Below are 13968 nucleotides of genomic sequence, written 5' to 3'. Positions count from 1 at the left end.
TGATGTTTCTTTTTACATCATGGTTACCATGGCAATGGTAACTGTGTGGGAACGCCAAACAGATGCTCGTGTGTCGCATATGATATTGTTGCAAGTTGATTCAACAATATAAACATAAACAATCCGTGCTGAATGTGACAGAATGAGAGCACATCCAGCATGGGTCGACAAGGTGCAAGAAAAGTCAGATCAATGGTAAAGCTTATGCGGATCGACAGTTGTCTCTCGGCAATTTATAAATTGATCCGTGTGAATGCTCCGAATGAGAACGCGAGGAATGAGGATGCTGTGGAATGCTAAGATGCATAATGCGCAAATTGCTTTATTGATCTTTCGTGAAACGAGCAATCAAATAAAATTATAAGAAAATGTAATATTAATTGGATAATTTATTATCCATTTATGTATGATACATGTTTTTGATAACAAAATATATATTTCTGATTCTATATTTTACTAGTTCTTGTTTTGCAAAGGTTTAAACTGTCTATTAAGATAAACGCTGTTCTTTTTTACGTTTTAACATTCACTGACATCCTTGTTCTTCACGTTCTCTCTCGATACTGCTTATTAAAAATATAAGGTGATGTTGTTTCAGTATATATGACCTTTGTTTTAATCCGGATGGCACGCAATTGGTTGTCGCCTCTGGCAATCAGGTCCTTGTGTATGAGACCAACGATGGTGCTTTGATTCAATCATTAAAAGGTCATTATCTAAAGGATTTCAACGATTAAAACGTATTCTGTATTTTTCAAACGTAATCTCGTCTTTTTGTATCTTAGGGCACAAAGACACCGTATATTGTGTATGCTATGCGAAGGATGGTAAGAAGTTTGCATCAGGTGGAGCAGACAAAAGTGTCATCATCTGGACCTCCAAGCTGGAAGGGATATTAAAATATTCGTACGTTCCATATTTATGATTCTAATAAATGTGAACCTTTGATTGCATAATTTTTCTTTGCTCAGACACAATGAGGCAGTACAGTCGATGCATTTTAATCCCGTCTCACATCAGCTTCTCAGCTGTTCACTCTCAGACATCGCCTTTTGGTCCGTGGAACAGAAAGCTGTGCAGAAGCACAAGTCTGGGGGAAGAGTCAATTGCTGTGCGTGGACAAGGGACGGACAGTACTTAGCCCTTGGTCTTGCAACTGGATATGTATCCATAAGGAACAAAGTATGTTACTCATTTCGTCTATATAATTTTTTAAATTATATGTTTTTAAATATTCTTAATGTCTAATAAAAAAATATATATATATGTTACATATGTCTCGTCACGTTGTTCTAAACTAATCTATTAAGTAAATCATATGTATTTTTCAGAATGGCGAGGAAAAAACGCGCATTGAACGGCAAATCGGAGTACCAATTTGGAGTATATCGTGGAATCCTTTACAGTACGTACAGTACAATCCTACATATTAGAGATATAATTATCATATAGGATAATAATAAGAAGCAGAAGAGATAAAAACATTTTATTGATATTCACTTAGGGACGATGCTACAGACGTTCTCTGCATCGCTGAATGGAATGGAGTCATCTCGTTTTACACTATTGGTGGGGAAGCTATCAGAAGAGAGAGATCGTTCAGTTTTATACCGCTTAAAGTCACTCACTTCCCAGAAGGCCAATACCTCCTTGTTTGCGGTAGCAATAAACAGTGCCTTTTAATGACACACGACGGCATACAATTGGTCAATGTAGGTGGTACCTTCTCGTCGTGGGTATGGAGCTGTGCCGTTCATCCAAGCGCCACGCATATTGTAAGTTATGGCATGTTACTTATAACATTATTTGTTTTAATGATCCACTATTTAGCGATTACTTGCAGGCACTCGGTTCCCAAGACGGAACGATAACGTATCTACAGCTATCCTGGAACGTCGTGCACGGTCTGTACGGCGACAGATACGCGTACCGAGAGAACATGACCGACGTGATAATACAGCATTTGATCACGAATCAGAAAGTTCGAATTAAATGTAAAGATCTGGTGAGTGCAACATCGGCGAAACGATTTAAAATGATTAAATAACTTTATTATAAAAGGTACGGTGTTATTATATTCAAATAATATTTCAGGTATGTCGAATTGCGGTGTATCGAAACAGACTAGCCGTGCAATTGTCGGAGCGTGTAATCATCTACGAACCGTCCAGCGCCGGCGACGGAATGCATTACAAGATACGAGACAAGCTTAATCAGACCTTGAACTGCAATCTGTTGGTCGTCACGTCGAACCACTTGGTTTTATGCTTGGAAAGACGTCTGCAGAGTCTTTTCTTTGCCGGGATAATAGAGAGAGAATGGATACTCGACGGACTTATCACTTACATCAAAGTGGCGGGTGGTCCCGCCGGGCAGGAATGTTTAATAGCCGGTAAATTTGAGAAAGTTTATTGTCTCGTTAATTATGATAAATCAGTAGTCGTAACATGAATTTGACACTAGGTCTGAAGAGCGGGCACGTGATGAAGATATATCTCGACAATCCGTTTCCCGCGCACGTCGCCAAAATCGAGGATTCCGTGAGATGCTTGGACATCAGCTCCTTGAAGGAGAAGATGGCAGTGGTCAGCGAATCTGGTGTCTTGTCCGTATTCGATCTATGCACCGGCGAGAAGCTGCAGGAATTCCAGAATGTCAACAGCGTCGCGTTCAACATCGCCTTTGAAGATATCATGTGCTTCGCGGGCAACAACTACCTCGCGATTAAAGTTGCGAATTTCTCCGAGTACAGGCAGAAGTTCTCCGGCTTCGTCGTAGGACACAACGGCTCGAAGCTGTACTGCTTGAACGGCTCGTCCATCGTGACGACAGAGGTAAACCGTCGCGATGTTGCGCAAAATGACAAAAAAAAAGAACGTATTTCACGCGACATTAATATACTTTAATTCTTGTAGGTACCACTGTCGTTGTTCATGTATCAATATCTAGATATCGGATTGTACGGCCACGCTTATGACATAGCGTGCTTGGGTGTAGCCGAATCGGACTGGCTCGCTCTGGGCACGGCATGCCTGGACAATCTGGAATTGAACATCGCGTACTCGGCGTTCGCGCGAGTGAAGAAGCTGCGTTACATAGAGATCGTGTCCGAGGTGGAGGAGAAATTAAAGTCGGGCGAATGGGGACGGGAGGCGTGCATGGCCACTGCCGCAGCCGCCATGGGTAGACTTCGCGACGCGGCGAAGCTTTATCAGAAAGCTGGTTTGCAGCAATACGCCCTGGATATGTATTCCGACTTGCGTATGTTTGACATCGCTCAGGAATTCATTGCCTCCGGCAACACGCAGGTCCGTTTATAATCAATATATAATATTAAGTCCAAACTTTTTTAGTGCATAAAAAATAATAAGTATAATAATGCAAAATAATGGAACTAACGGAATAATAAATGATTGGATAATATTTATTAGACATTTATTAGACATTTATTACATAGATATTTATTAGATATTGGGTTTAACAATTTATTTGAATTATCAGGATCGTACAGTATTATTACGACGACGTGCGGAATGGGCGAAGAGCTTGGGCGAACCGCGCGCGGCGGCCGAAATGTTCCTCTCCGCGGGAGACATCGATCGTGCCATCAGTATCATCGCCGAGTACGGTTGGATCGACATGCTGATCAAAGTAGGCAGACAACTGGACAAGGCGGACAGAGACAACCTGTCGATGATCGCCAAGAAACTTAAGCAACTGGGTGCCTCGCATGGCGCGGCAGAGATTTTCAGCCGGTTAGGAGACGATCCTGACGTTGCCGATGTACTTGTGGATGCACAAGCGTGGCCCGAGGCCTTCGAACTCGCGGAAAGGAATCCGAAGTTGAAGTCACGAGTATACGGGCCGTACGCACGATGGTTGGCGGAAACCGGACGATTTTCCGAGGCTCAAGAAGGCATGGATCGCTGTTGCATCGTAACGGACACAGTGTCGAGATATTTAACGTTTAATATCTGTTACAGCATTCCAAATGGCGGGACAACCGGAGGAGTCGATACTCGTACTCACGATGCTGGCTAACAACGCTGTGGTAGAGAAAAGGTTTCGGGACGCATCTTACTTTTACTGGCTCCTGTCGCAATTGAGTCTGGATCTGTCGAAGAGCGTGGAAGAGATAAAAACGATGTTTCTTAATTATTCCGACAAAGCGGATGTCTATTACGCGTATCACGAAGTATACAAATATCTGGTACGATTAATACATCAAATGTAGCGTGTTACTTCCTTCCGTTGTATTCTTCCTTCATAACGTTGATGTATTCTAGGAAGAACCTTTTACGTCTCTGATGCCAGAGGCGTTATTCAACATTTCGAGGTATTTACTCATGAAGACGCAGAGCATACGACTGGAAGGCATCTCGAAGATGACGATAATGTACAGTCTAATGAAACAAGCGCGAATATTAGGCGCCGACAAGCTGGTTATGCAATTGTTGGACCAGTTACGTGCGATGAAGATTCCCGTGAATCTCCTAGCGCAAGTACAGACGTCAACTTTAGCTGCTAGATCTTATCCGTATCGCGATCCGGAAGAATTATTACCTCTATGCTACAAATGTTCCACGTTCAATCCGTTAATGCCGACGAATAATGTCTCTGGCAGTAATTGCACGCAATGCGGCTTAAAGTTTCAATATTCCTTCGTTATGTTCGGTAAGTAGCGGATTATAATTCGTAGAAGTTTGAGCTTCTTGAGATTCCTGTGTGAAACTTTTCTAGAGCAGCTGATTATTAATTCCGGTATTGTTTACAGAAATCCTGCCGTTAGTCGAATTCGAATTGGAGGATGACATCACGGACGACGAAGCGGAAAAACTGATAGAGGAACCATTACCTTCCCCCGACGATCTCGCAGTTAGCGATCAGTTTACCGTAACTTCCAACGAGGCTGACCTATTCACCGCCCGTTTAATGAGATACGAGGTATAGTTAAATCTACGATCGCACGAAGCGTTCGTTTTATAAAAAGAAACGATATGCCTTCTGTAGGAAAAATCCAGCAATTCTACAGTGACTGTCGGAAGAGGAGTATTGAAAAGTATGGATCCGTCCACTGTAATAATTATCAAGTGGCCTAAGCCCTTTAAGACTAGATACTTTAGGAATCTTTTACCTGATCTCCAGATCAGCTTGTGCAAATGCTGTTTAAAAGTAAGTTGCCAGCAAACGTTATTTTAATAGATCGAGCCTTGTGAAATCCCGTTCTACATGACCGTGATGTTTCAGTTGTTTCATTCGGACGACTACGAGCTAGCGTTGTTACGACACGGACATTGCCCGTTCTGTCGGACGCCGAACGTGACCGTGGGTTAAGATAATGTAGAATTAAAAATTGTTATAGATCAAGGCGTACAATCGTACATATTGGACTTGTTAAAAATGTTTTAGAAATGTTTTAATTATATCCGCGAAATAAAACTGTTTTAGAAATCTTTTAATCTTTCTACTTTAGGAATCATGTACAGCACTGTGGCAATAATACATACGACTTGTTTTCTATATGCGAGACTTTTTACAATTGCGTTATTTTTTTACTATCACGATTGTATTGTTTGAATAAATAAAGCAGGAGTACCTCACGGGCGTCGTACAGTTAAAGGAACAGTAAACCCGAGAGTTCGGCTACGTGCTAATTGCGGTGATCATTTGAGCACACATGTTCCGTTACCGGTATCCCCTGAGAGCCAGAGTATAATTCTTGAAATCTCAGTCGCATCTCCAGACATGATCAGTGTACTATTAGCCGGCTGCGTTACTATCTTGTCTGTCATAAGCGTTCAGACTATTAATTTGGATCAATCCTCGAGAGATAATGCTTTGGAGATCAAATCGTTTAACTCCCATTCCAATCATCAGGGAAGGTGTAAGTCATTTAAACACCAATGAGTATCAATTCAGACATATACATTTTAAACGATGTGATATCTTCGCTCAGTCTTCCCGCTATTCAGCGTCGTGCGTTTCGCTAACTCCGAGTGCTTGTCGAGCATCGATCAGCTTAATGGCACGTGCTTCACGAGGCGAGAATGCATTAATTACGGCGGTAACCCGTCGGGGTCGTGCGCCAACGGATTGGGCACTTGCTGCGTGTGTGAGTAGCGCAATAGGAAATATTAGAAATTATAAAATGTATCCATTTTAATTGAAAAAATATATTATTAATTATAAAATACATATGGATGTGCCTCGCGCGAATGATACAAATAACATGACAGAATTTATACGTGTTACAGTTCAAAAGTCTTGCGGGTCCACCACCAACATGAACAACACGTACTTCGTGAGCCCGAGATACCCCATTACTTATCGCGGCGGAGAACGATGCACGATCACGGTGCAGCGCTGTAATTCTAACATATGTCAGGTAACGCGCGTACACGTTGTCAATTCCAATAAGTTGCGGTCTTAACATCTCTCACATTTGCAGTTACGACTGGATTTTCTGGAGGCCACCTGGGCCCAGCCCAATGCAACTGGATTTTGCGACTTGGACGTGTTTCTGGTGTCGGGTGGCTCGTCCACGGTGCCCCGAATATGCGGAGAGAACACCAATCAGCATGGTAAGGCAATTTGAAAAATTTTTTTCAGGAAAGCGAGATTAATTAGACTTGTTTCAGCGTACGTCGACTTCAATGGAGCAACGCCGATCACGATATCCGTCGACACCAACGCGGATCACGCGTTCGACCGACGCTGGAATATAAGGATTCAACAAATAGCGTGTGATTCTGTGTGCAGAGGTACGTTTTCATCATTACCTCATCACACTGAGATACTTGCGAAACTGTCTTTCGCTTCTGTTTTAGCTCCCAATGGATGCTTACAATATTACAAGACTGTCTCCGGCACCGTGATGAGCTTCAACTTTGGTACAACGGAAAATGTCCGAGGTGTGCGTCGATCAAACGTCGCAGCGAACAAAACATAAATGAACGGTTCAAAGTTTAAACGAAGATTTGTTTCAGCCCCTCAGATTGGAACGCGACAAATGGTGAATCATCGTTACGGCGTGTGCGTCAGGATGGCTCTGGGATACTGCAGTATCGAGTGGTCGCAAGCAGATATATTCTCCTTTTCCGTTTCTGGAGACACGGGAACGATTGGTTCTGACATAATAGGTAGGTCATTGTTTTCCTTGAAAATGTTCTGCGTAAATCTAACAAAAAATTATTTTGCGTTAATTATCACGTATCATCAACAGGTACGGACTTGGTGGCAGAATCCGGAGATAGCTGCACCAACGATTTCGTGATTATACCCGACCCGCGTGAAAATGGCGTTGCCGTTAATACAGATAGATTTTGCGGAAATGGATTTATAACTAAAACATGTAGGTAATCGTAATGCTACGTTATATGTTATAGAGGTACTATTTTTTCACTGAACTTTTCAGCGGACTTGAAGCCGTTCGTACTTTACGTCGTTACCAACGGCGATGAGGTGCAAGAGGTCCAAAACAAAGGTTTCCGACTTATGTTTCGTCAGCTGCCTTGCGCAGTTTAAGTACACTACTATTGTGAATACATACACTACATGTGAATTTTCTCTGATGGGGAAATAATATCATTTTATTCTTAAAATGCTTAAGCAGGATTTATTATGTAAATAAATAACTCTATACACATGGAAATCAATGTATTATCTACTCAAATTCACGCTACCAGAATGTGTCTCAACTTGCTCCTTCACAGCGTTGTACCAATTGCCGATGTTCGTGTGAGTCAACAAATCTTGGAAAGCGTCGCAGCCTTCGATACTTTTTAAAACGCCGTAGACAGCGAGGTCGGACAGATCGGGCTTGCTGCCGCCCATGAACGTTGTACCGCGCGCCTTGATGGCACGCAGCCAGTAATTTGCCTCGTCGTACAACGATTGTCGCACGTCGTCTTTTAGCCGGTGCCTCTTTTTAAGTCTCTTCCCTATTAACCACATTGCCGTCGCACCCACGTTCACTATTAACATTTGCTCCCACGTTGGGAAGTACTCCTGCCATTGGCCGACCTACGTTGAAAATAATTTTTAATCCCATTTACATTATTGTTTCCGTGCGTTTTTTTCATTTTTCATAGATTCACTCACTTCCGAGAACCAATTGAAAGTTCTGTAGGATTCATCGAGGGTTCTGTAGACGTTCGGCGAAAGAGTGTGGACGAACACCTCGTCTGCCCATTTCCTCCAATTACGTTCCTCGCTAAACACAAAGAAGTAGTAAAATGGCTATAAGAATGTAATCAATTATCGAATCAAGAATATTAAACAAATCTCACGTACGTAATTTCGTTCATCGACCTGTTCTTTGGAAGCTGCTTATTGAACATGAGGAAATACTTGTTTATGATCTCGTATTTAAATTTGTCATTTTCATCGTGCATAGCTACGCTTGGATAATAGTTAGCCAATTCCTCAATCTTCTGAGACGTATCGTGTAAGTAGGAGGCGAGAAGCGACACTATCATGGTGCTGTCATTCAAGGGCTGATAGCCCCCTTCCACCTTGGTCAAGAGAATTGGAACTTTCTTGTACGAAGACCATCCGATTTCCCTTCGCAGCACTGGATCTACCTCCACAATATCATAAGATATCCCATAATAATCCAAGAATACTCTAACCTGAGGTACAATAAATTACAGATTAACTTAATACAATTGATTTCAGATTAACTTAACGGATTGGCTTATCAAGTATCTGTATATTGTTCTGCGAACATGGATAGAATTATTAATTGACTTCTCGCTGTTGAAGAAGCATTGAAGCGGAGAAGGAAAGATGAACTTTTAAGGACGAATTCTGCTGCCTGAAAGTTCTTTTACCTACCTTACAGCAGAAAGGACATGTTTGATACTGAAATAACGTGAGTTTTAAACCGGTGGAATCCACTGGAGACGCAATCTGGAACAGGATAAGCGTCGTTATAATGCAAGCGGAGTAACATACATTTTTTCTGACGAGAGCGATCGTCGGCGTACCTTCCTGGACGGAGTGACAGGCGGCTTGTACTTCAGCAACGTAGTCTCCAACTGCGTTCCCTCCAGGGCGATGTTCTCCCGGGCCTCGTTGATCTTGTAGTAGGCATAACCCGCGCCTACCGCTGCGCCGGTAACCGCTCCGATCACACCGAGTTTCACCAGACCGTGCGTCCTCTGCGGCTGCTGTACCATCGTGCAGAACGACTCGGGGATGCCGATGATGCCATTCTGGCTGGTAAAGTAGTACTTTTTTAGAAACCTCGCCCTTTCCGCGAACCGGGCGAGCTTGCGTGCCGCATTCATTTCTAGGTTATCGGATAAGCCTGATCAACCCTGGCCCTGGCGGCCTGGCGCACGGCAATGCGACAATTGCGACACATGGACACACACACGGACGGATGAAGGACGTTGTGTAAAAATGTAGACCGTGTAGTCCGTGTCCGTGTGCCTGTCCATGTACTCCATGTTGTGTATGTGTTTTTTGTTTGTGTGTTACGTACGGAGTGTATATGAGTGTATACACTGGTATACACCAATAGTCACGTACAGGCTTATGACAATGTTTTGTTAATTTATATCTTTTTTAGACTATTTTTCCATGACACCTAATGAAAGAAAAAAGAATAGAGGTTGTTCTTATGTGCGGAAAAACGATGCCACAACGTTCAATGCCTTTAACTTAAATCCCAGGCATCCAATTGATCATAGAACTATGTGGTTGTTAAATTATTTCTTCGTTAAAAAAAAATGAAAAATATATTGATGGGTGAAAGTTCTCTGTTCTTTCTTCTATCGTTAATTTAGGTGATTTACAACAATTTAAAAGAATATATTAATTAATAATCGTGATTGGCCTATGAATCTGATTTGATACACACTGTGTATACGTTTATATAAAATACATACGTTTATTGGAATAGAATTTCTTGATAAATTCGAAAGAGCAGGCAAATCAATAATAAACATGGTTGAAAAATAATTGGACACAAAATGTTACTTAAAATACTTGCTGTCCATTATTTCAAAGTGCTTGACTTAAATTGTATCCTATAACTGCTGGAAAAGCAATGAATTAAGCATCTTGTAACAGCGAATATATTTATGTATATTTGTCGATAAAACTGTTCATAAATCTACATTTATTCGTACATATGACAGTTTGCATGCATGATTATATTTAAATATATGAAAAATACATACTCGTTCAATCTAAACGAGTCCGATGTTACAGTTCTACACATTTAGTTTTATTAATCATCCTGATTTTAATTAATATAATATTCACAGTATATAATATATCTAGTGACACTTGGGCAGAAAATGTGGCACCAACATTTTATAAAAAATATGCTCTCTAGTGTGTGTAAATAACACTATATTTCTCTATTCTTTTTATATTTAAAAAGTCCCGGCGATTTTTCTCTCACGTCGGATACGCCAAATGGACAAAATTCGAGCTACGCATTTAAAAATTCGCTTTATGAATACATTAAATATAAATAGATAAAAATTAGTCCGTTTAAAACTTGGTTTTTAAAGGCAGCTGGTTTCTAAAGGTTTTTAAAGGCAGTATTCATCCACTTGCGGAATATATATAGCGGTACATACAAAAATATTCTATCGTTTGTTAATAATTCTTCAGGCAGTAATAAATATAGAGATTCTTTAGGCACTATTAAATCTCTGGATGTATCCCCATTGATTCTTCCGACTGTGTTACTTTAAGTCAAGTATACTTCAGCGTTTCATCTTGTCAAGGATCGGCACAACCATGTCGAAGGACGGTCGCTTGCCAGGATCCTCGTTCATGCAAATTCGAATGAGCTTCGCGAGATGCGGAGAAATGCCCGGCGGAATGCTTATGCGTAAATCTTCCAGGGCAATCTAAAATAAATTATTAGCCCTTAATTCAATGCTCAAATGAAGATCGCTATATGAAAAGATATTTTTGTCAATTACAGAGGAAAAGTAAGGGAATCCTAATGTATCGCAATTTCTTTTTAAAGTAATTGATTATGATTGCCCGCCCACCTTCATGCCACATTCCATAGGCGATAGATCCGCAAACGGTACTTCTCTGGTCGCCAACTCCCACAGGAGAACGGCGAAGCTCCACATATCGCTAGCCTCGTGATTGATGTCCGCTGGACGCTTGCTCAGAGCCTCCGGCGACATCCAAGCCGGCTCATAAATTCGTCCGACTTCTTGGAAAGAGAACTTCGCGTCCGCCATGTTCACACGAGCTGTCAGATCGTCGTCGATCTGAAATTGAACGTAACATATTCGCGGCATTCTACATTTGCAGCATATTTAAACATCCAAGTACTTGTACAATTACCGACCGTCCAGAACTCACCATTATATGCTTGCTGTTGAGGTGGAATCTGCATCTGTTCTGCCGATCCAAACCGTGAAGGAAAGCCATAGCTCTGGCGACGTCGAGGGCCAATCGGAGGGCACGCGCTGTGTCCACGACGACACCCGTTCCGCCGTGCAGGAGCCGGTGCAAGCTGCCGCGCGTCATATACTGGGAGACGGTCGCCAACTGCGGCGGCTGATTCACGCAACCGAGGACCGGCAGAACATTTGGGTGCGAGAAGATTCTCAGCTTCGGGAACTCCTCGTTGAAATCCCTGGAAATGCGCGCGGTACACTCGCGGATGTTCAGTATCTTGGCGACGATATCGTTGTTCTGCCATCGGCCTCTCCAGGTTTCGCCGCTCGGTGTGCTCGCGAGGTGCATATGGAGGGCCAGGTCCGCCATACTGATCCCTTTGTGCCTCGAGAGAGTCGCATCTCCTGGAAAATAGCACGAGAAAAATACAACGTACACCGATACGCTTGTACGACCCTTTTTTTTGTAAGGATATAAGAAATACTTACGACTCCTGGTCTTCAGTCCCAACCAGCTCTGATCCTTGAACTGTATCTTCTTCAAGTCTTGTCCATATTCCACTGCCAAATCTAACGAAACGAGAAATATATATTCGGCGTGCGAGTGCGACGGAAATGGAAGAACTAATTCAGAATGCGCGAATCTTCGCGTACCGTGCAATCTCTTGGCCACAACACCTCTGGCCTTATCGAGGGGAGTGTCGCCGTCCTTGTTCGCGATGGACACGAGAGCACCGGCCGCGACCAATTCTTCCGCAACCGCCTGATCTCCCCAGAAACAAGCGTAGTGCAGAGCGGTGTTCCCATGTTCGTTCGTGACGTTTACGTCGGCACGGTTTCTCAGCAACTGCAAGTCAAGTTGTACGTTATCCGCTTTACACAGGTAAATAATTCAGAACAGCGTTATTAAATTCCTTTCTCATTACCAACTGTACTATCTCCTTGTGTCCGTGCGCCGAGGCCAGATGCAACGGGGTATCGTCCCCTCTGTTGGTGGCGTTGACGCGTGCCCCTCTGCTAACTAGCAACTCTGCTAACTTTATGTGGCCTTCCTTACAGCACCAGTGAAGCGGACTAAATCCATGATCGTCTCTGCACGCAGAACGACATGTTTAATAATGAAACGTTTTGCCAGGAGACGACATTAAAGTTCAAATTATGGTATCGGGCAATCGCGGTCAAACGTAAGTAGTTTTTTTAAATATTTTGAACAGTTTTCGTTTCATTCAAGGAACAAGATCTAAAGTCACTGATAAAACGCTACATTCCATTGTACTCATATTTATTAAGTTATTTTGATGATCGAATTTTAGACAAATTTTTAATCCATTTGTGCTTCCTGGAATGCTCAGAAGACGTTTCTCATAAAGAATACTCTTTACAGAATCGTTCGAATCGTCCAGCCAGCCTAATTATAGAGCCAGAGAAACCGCAACATATCCGACACAGCGAGTCCTGTCCAAAAAAGGAGTTATTGGAGTAGTTACCCCTGATTGAGATCGTGCTCCGTGTCGTCCAACCAGACACGGACCTGCATAGCGTTTCCCTCGCGACACCACTGAAATATATCCTCCATTTTCGCGCTGTTATCATGAACTGAAGAGCCGTAAACACACAGGTGACGCGACGCCGCGAGCGAGCTATATCAAGTCGTTCGTGCTCCGAAACGGCCAGCCGTCATACGCTAAATATAGCCATGTTCCTGACACTAATACCAACGCGGCAACCTCGTTACGCACCGCGTGCGTGCGTACGTAACGACGATGTTATTTCTTCCAAGAGGAAGGCAAAGGAACACTTCCGAATCAATCGGAAGAGCGCATCTCGCGGATTCGGGATTCGGCCCTCGAAAGTCGCGTGATCGCGCGCCGATTCACGCGAGTGACCATATACGAACCGACGGCGCTCCGACGGCGAGACACGCGCGCACAGAAAAGTCAGCCTACACCTCCGACATCAATGGTGCCAGAATGTGGACATTTAAAAACGTGGCTCACGTGGTGGGAATACGCACACAAAGAGAAGGCACGAGTGTGTTAACGTGTGCGCTCGTAGCTTCGGCAAGCTTCGAACAGTAGATGAGGACAGAGGACATCCTCGTGATGTCCTCTCTCTCTTTCTCTTGCGTCGTAATGCGGATCTTGCGTTGTAATGCGGAAGGTATTGTTTATTGCATCATCGATATGCTACAAGCTCCATGTAAATTAGAATAAGATTATTTTTGTATCTTTCAATTTAAAAAAATCAAACATTGCGTATAGTCATAAGTACAGCATTACGTATAAACTTTTGTAAGAGAAGAAACGTTTTCCAACTATTGAAATATTTTTACATCGTTCAATAGTTTGTACATTGCTTTTCTTTGAATTAAGTATCCAAATGTAACTTTCGAAACTTACAACTAATGAAATTATATTGTCGAGCTCTACTTAAAAAATTATGATGTAGAAATATTTGGATATGCTATCTCGAAATCGCAATTCTTGGAATTTTGGAAAATTTTTGGAATTTTAGATAGCGCATCCTCTTCGTCGACTATTTCTCTTGATACTTTGTCGATTTACAAGACTTTTAATTTTTGTGATTT

General features: G+C 42.5%; 4 protein-coding genes across 5 annotated transcripts; 2 read left to right on the top strand and 2 right to left on the bottom strand.

Annotated features, from left to right (window-relative positions):
* Position 1: 1 nt before the first annotated feature.
* Oseg1 (intraflagellar transport protein Oseg1) lies at positions 2 to 5520 on the top strand. Its single transcript, XM_077409456.1, has 16 exons — positions 2 to 195; positions 599 to 708; positions 786 to 906; positions 972 to 1182; positions 1332 to 1405; positions 1505 to 1775; positions 1844 to 2005; positions 2095 to 2392; positions 2464 to 2834; positions 2916 to 3308; positions 3502 to 3916; positions 3984 to 4210; positions 4287 to 4674; positions 4775 to 4944; positions 5011 to 5172; positions 5248 to 5520. The coding sequence occupies exons 1-16, from the start codon at positions 143 to 145 to the stop codon at positions 5332 to 5334; spliced, it is 3513 nt and encodes a 1170-aa protein (XP_077265582.1). The 5' UTR covers positions 2 to 142; the 3' UTR covers positions 5335 to 5520.
* A 122-nt stretch (positions 5521 to 5642) lies between these two features.
* On the top strand, positions 5643 to 7651 carry LOC143899525 (uncharacterized). Of its 2 annotated transcripts, XM_077409880.1 has the most exons (9): positions 5643 to 5884; positions 5957 to 6112; positions 6255 to 6385; positions 6449 to 6581; positions 6639 to 6761; positions 6828 to 6911; positions 6987 to 7139; positions 7223 to 7351; positions 7415 to 7651. In XM_077409880.1, exons 1-9 carry the CDS (start codon positions 5746 to 5748, stop codon positions 7522 to 7524), a joined length of 1158 nt encoding a protein of 385 aa, XP_077266006.1. In that variant the 5' UTR covers positions 5643 to 5745; the 3' UTR covers positions 7525 to 7651. The 2 variants fall into 2 exon arrangements, with proteins under 2 accessions (XP_077266006.1, XP_077265998.1); XM_077409872.1 differs by having other exon boundaries at positions 6639 to 6911.
* On the bottom strand, positions 7588 to 9395 carry Su(p) (prostaglandin E synthase Su(P)). The gene is made up of 5 exons (XM_077409906.1): positions 8988 to 9395; positions 8836 to 8910; positions 8293 to 8630; positions 8101 to 8212; positions 7588 to 8022 (listed from the first exon to the last, which is right to left on the bottom strand). Exons 1-5 carry the CDS (start codon positions 9288 to 9290, stop codon positions 7660 to 7662), a joined length of 1191 nt encoding a protein of 396 aa, XP_077266032.1. The 5' UTR covers positions 9291 to 9395; the 3' UTR covers positions 7588 to 7659.
* A 766-nt stretch (positions 9396 to 10161) lies between these two features.
* Ilk (integrin linked kinase) lies at positions 10162 to 13396 on the bottom strand. The gene is made up of 7 exons (XM_077409803.1): positions 12869 to 13396; positions 12308 to 12473; positions 12036 to 12228; positions 11871 to 11951; positions 11344 to 11786; positions 11019 to 11249; positions 10162 to 10871 (listed from the first exon to the last, which is right to left on the bottom strand). The coding sequence occupies exons 1-7, from the start codon at positions 12955 to 12957 to the stop codon at positions 10725 to 10727; spliced, it is 1350 nt and encodes a 449-aa protein (XP_077265929.1). The 5' UTR covers positions 12958 to 13396; the 3' UTR covers positions 10162 to 10724.
* Between the last annotated feature and the right edge of the window lie 572 nt (positions 13397 to 13968).

This window comes from Temnothorax americanus, unplaced genomic scaffold (assembly GCF_048541705.1).
Source record: "Temnothorax americanus isolate GAGA-0224 unplaced genomic scaffold, ASM4854170v1 Scaffold10, whole genome shotgun sequence".
Lineage (NCBI taxonomy): Eukaryota > Metazoa > Arthropoda > Insecta > Hymenoptera > Formicidae > Temnothorax > Temnothorax americanus.
This window is presented reverse-complemented; position numbering and strand designations above follow the sequence as displayed.

What these genes read in the sequence shown, in the direction of transcription:
- Ilk (XM_077409803.1), bottom strand. Translation starts at nt 12,957, where the DNA reads ATGGAGGATATATTTCAGTGGTGTCGCGAGGGAAACGCTATGCAGGTC. An exon ending in GAGCACGATCTCAATCAGGG is followed by an intron (nt 12,474 to 12,868) that starts GTAACTACTCCA and finishes TTCTGCGTGCAG; the next exon opens with AGACGATCATGGATTTAGTC. An exon ending in GGGACTGAAGACCAGGAGTC is followed by an intron (nt 11,787 to 11,870) that starts GTAAGTATTTCT and finishes GCTATTTTCCAG; the next exon opens with GAGATGCGACTCTCTCGAGG.
- Oseg1 (XM_077409456.1), top strand. Translation starts at nt 143, where the DNA reads ATGAGAGCACATCCAGCATGGGTCGACAAGGTGCAAGAAAAGTCAGAT. An exon ending in CAAGAAAAGTCAGATCAATG is followed by an intron (nt 196 to 598) that starts GTAAAGCTTATG and finishes ATGTTGTTTCAG; the next exon opens with TATATATGACCTTTGTTTTA. An exon ending in ATTTTCCGAGGCTCAAGAAG is followed by an intron (nt 3,917 to 3,983) that starts GCATGGATCGCT and finishes TATCTGTTACAG; the next exon opens with CATTCCAAATGGCGGGACAA.
- LOC143899525 (XM_077409872.1), top strand. Translation starts at nt 5,746, where the DNA reads ATGATCAGTGTACTATTAGCCGGCTGCGTTACTATCTTGTCTGTCATA. An exon ending in ATTGGGCACTTGCTGCGTGT is followed by an intron (nt 6,113 to 6,254) that starts GTGAGTAGCGCA and finishes TACGTGTTACAG; the next exon opens with TTCAAAAGTCTTGCGGGTCC. An exon ending in TGGATTTATAACTAAAACAT is followed by an intron (nt 7,352 to 7,414) that starts GTAGGTAATCGT and finishes TGAACTTTTCAG; the next exon opens with CGGACTTGAAGCCGTTCGTA.